The sequence below is a fragment of the Cebus imitator genome, unplaced genomic scaffold, assembly GCF_001604975.1.
Source record: "Cebus imitator isolate Cc_AM_T3 unplaced genomic scaffold, Cebus_imitator-1.0 Scaffold74, whole genome shotgun sequence".
NCBI classification, from domain to species: Eukaryota; Metazoa; Chordata; class Mammalia; order Primates; family Cebidae; genus Cebus; species Cebus imitator.
This window is the reverse complement of record NW_016107389.1, coordinates 6,303,166-6,305,790: the sequence shown is the minus strand read 5'-3', so window position 1 is coordinate 6,305,790 and position 2,625 is coordinate 6,303,166. Positions and strand designations below refer to the sequence as shown.

At 42.7% G+C, this 2,625-nt stretch overlaps 1 protein-coding gene across 1 annotated transcript in view; it reads right to left on the bottom strand.

The window, feature by feature from the left end:
* The window catches only part of CCNB2 (cyclin B2), a 20,624-nt gene extending 17,999 nt beyond the window's left edge, over positions 1-2,625 (bottom strand). The window contains exons 1-2 of the mRNA XM_017531907.2: positions 2,407-2,625; positions 237-365 (exon numbers count right to left, since the gene is read on the bottom strand). Coding sequence (XP_017387396.1) covers positions 237-365; positions 2,407-2,430 — 153 coding nt within the window. The 5' untranslated portion in view covers positions 2,431-2,625. The remainder of the gene's footprint in view (positions 1-236; positions 366-2,406) is intronic.

Below are 2,625 nucleotides of genomic sequence, written 5' to 3'. Positions count from 1 at the left end.
CGTTCCGTCCTCACTGTTCCCTTACACTCTACAGGTTCAGCCTGTGTGTGCACGTTCCGTCCTCACTGTTCCCTTACACTCTACAGGTTCAGCCTCTGTGTGCACGTTCCGTCCTCATTGCTACCTTACACTCTACATGATCAGCCTGTGTGCGCATCTTCCGCCTTCCGTCCTCAGTTACCTTACACTCTATAGAATCAGCCTTTGTGTGCACGTTCAGTCCTCGTCATTGTTACCTTAGCTGCTTGTGCTCCTCTGGTTGTAACTTTATTTCCAATTTCTTCTAAAACAGTTCGCCTAATAGTCACATGACTCTTAGCTTTAGAATGAACACCAGTGTCGATATTCTCCAAATCACTAGAAACCTGAAAAAACAAAAAAAAAAATAATGAAACCTTGAAAGAATTTGAAATACTTCCCTAATGTTAGATATTCACGTTTAGAATTGCTCTGGGAAAGGACAATACATCAAAATCTATTTGCCAGACGGAAAAGTTACATTTTAGGAAGTCTAAAAATGCTATTTGTGATTAATAACATCACTCTAAATTAGGCAAATCACCCATCTACTTTATCTGTAATAAAAGTCCTCCCAGTAACCTTTCAAAACCATTTTGAGTACTCAATTGGGCCCGAGTAACTTCAAAGCTGATTACTATTTAATGATTATTTCTCTTACAGTACACTTGTATCACCTGTTAGAGATCCGTGTAAGTTAAAGGCATATATTTAAAAACCTTCCTTTACACAGCTTGGTAACAAGTACCATTAAGATGAAAAATTAAAAAGCTGTAATAGTAATAGTTAATAAGTCTGGTTGTTCAAAAACCAGATGTTTAAAACCTAAACTAGCTTTGCTTCTTATGCCACTTTACAAATAAGAAATGCTCCTGTATGCATAATCTTTTAGAATACAGCTTTAAAAAAAAAAAAACTAGAATACAGCTTTTTAAAATGGGTTGCCATAGAATGGATTCACTCTTATATTAAGGATATTTAGAATGTAAGTAGTTTTCTTGGGTAATACAGTTTTAGCTCCCCATCTCAGGAAGGCTGGAATTGTTGACCTCAACCTGCTTTAGACATAACGTCTTAGAAATAAAACATTATAGGAAAAGTAATTCATACCAAAAAAGCTTATTATAGAAGTGATAAACATTTCAATAAAAAAAGGAAAGAAAGAAAAAAAAAACTCAGCATGTCCTGTCCCTGAGAGTTCAGGGTCCTGTTTCTAACAAAATTCCCAACAAGGGGTGTGAGTGGATCTACCAGGGTAGAGAAAGAGGCCAGGGAAACTCAAGCCTTCCCTGAACAGGAAGATTCTATTAAATAACTTTATAGAATACATTATTTTAAAAAATTACTTGTCAGTTGGACTTTGATCAACAAAAGGATGTGAATTAAATGCTGAATGTATTCAGTGAGTTAGGATTCTGAAAAGTCACACTGTTAAATTTTTTGCAGCAGCATCTGCCAATCTAAAAAAGTGTTTGAAAATGTAATGCTTATGGGTAGAAGCCTAGTAATGTGACTAAATTTAAATTCATCTGGATGGGAAAATTGGCAGCTTTTATCTAACCTTACAGCCAGGATGATGGAACTCAGGTGTGTCCTGGCCCTCTCGCTTTCAGCAAAGGAAAAAAGTAGGTTCCAGTACAATTCAGGCCCACAGAAAAAATACCCGAAACACCTTAACACTTTGAACTCTGCAAGGATGAAACAAATGAATTTGAAACCTTCTCTTAATCTGCCACATTGGTCCAAATTATATTCAAAAATCTCTATTACATTTGAGTAGAGAAATTAATTTTTTAAAGGGACAAACCCATTTATTAGTGAACTTAGCCTGAAACACTCCCCGTGCAGAAGAAATAAACTGGAAATTCATATAAAAAGAAATGTGAACAATCTGAAAAACAGCCTGGCAGTTGCCTGATGAAACGGGCAGTACACTTTTCTGCCTACAGAACTCTTCCAGCCCTTCTCCCAGCCCCCACCACAGATCCCTTAGTAGGCAAGGAGTTGTGAAAAAGGGGGAGGTTTTCAACCCAGAAACGTGCAAGTAGGTAACTCTCTAGCGATGCAGAGCACTATGGGATCGTTCGCTGAGTACTAGACCCGGTGCTCCTGGGGCTCAATTGACGAGTGCCACGTCGGAAGCGCTTTCTTACACTTCTCCCACCCCGGGGCAGTAAGGGGCAACTGGAGAGCGGAATCTAGACAGGGAGAGGCCGGCCGGAGAGGACCGGCCGCAGGGCCAGGGACGCGGACGAAGCGGGGAGCTCCGGAGAAGAGAAAAGCAGCCCCGGTTGGGACCGAGAAGCTCGGAGCAGAGGACAGAAGCGAAATGGGAGCTGTAGGGCCGACGGGCTCGCCTCTGGGAGGGGGTCGCCGGGCACAACTCACCGTCGGGCGTCGGAGCAGCGCCATGAGGGACGGGGAAGGCAAGAGTGTCAGCCCGGCCCAGGGAGGGACGCGGACTGAAAAGGGAGGGCACTAGCGTACTAGGTAGGCGCCGTTAGGGATGCTCTCGTGACCCGCAGCGCTGAGAATCTTCGTCGCACTCGCTTTGTTCCAGGATTCAAATACCGCGTCGCTCGCGTCCCATTGGGCGGCCCTGCGCAC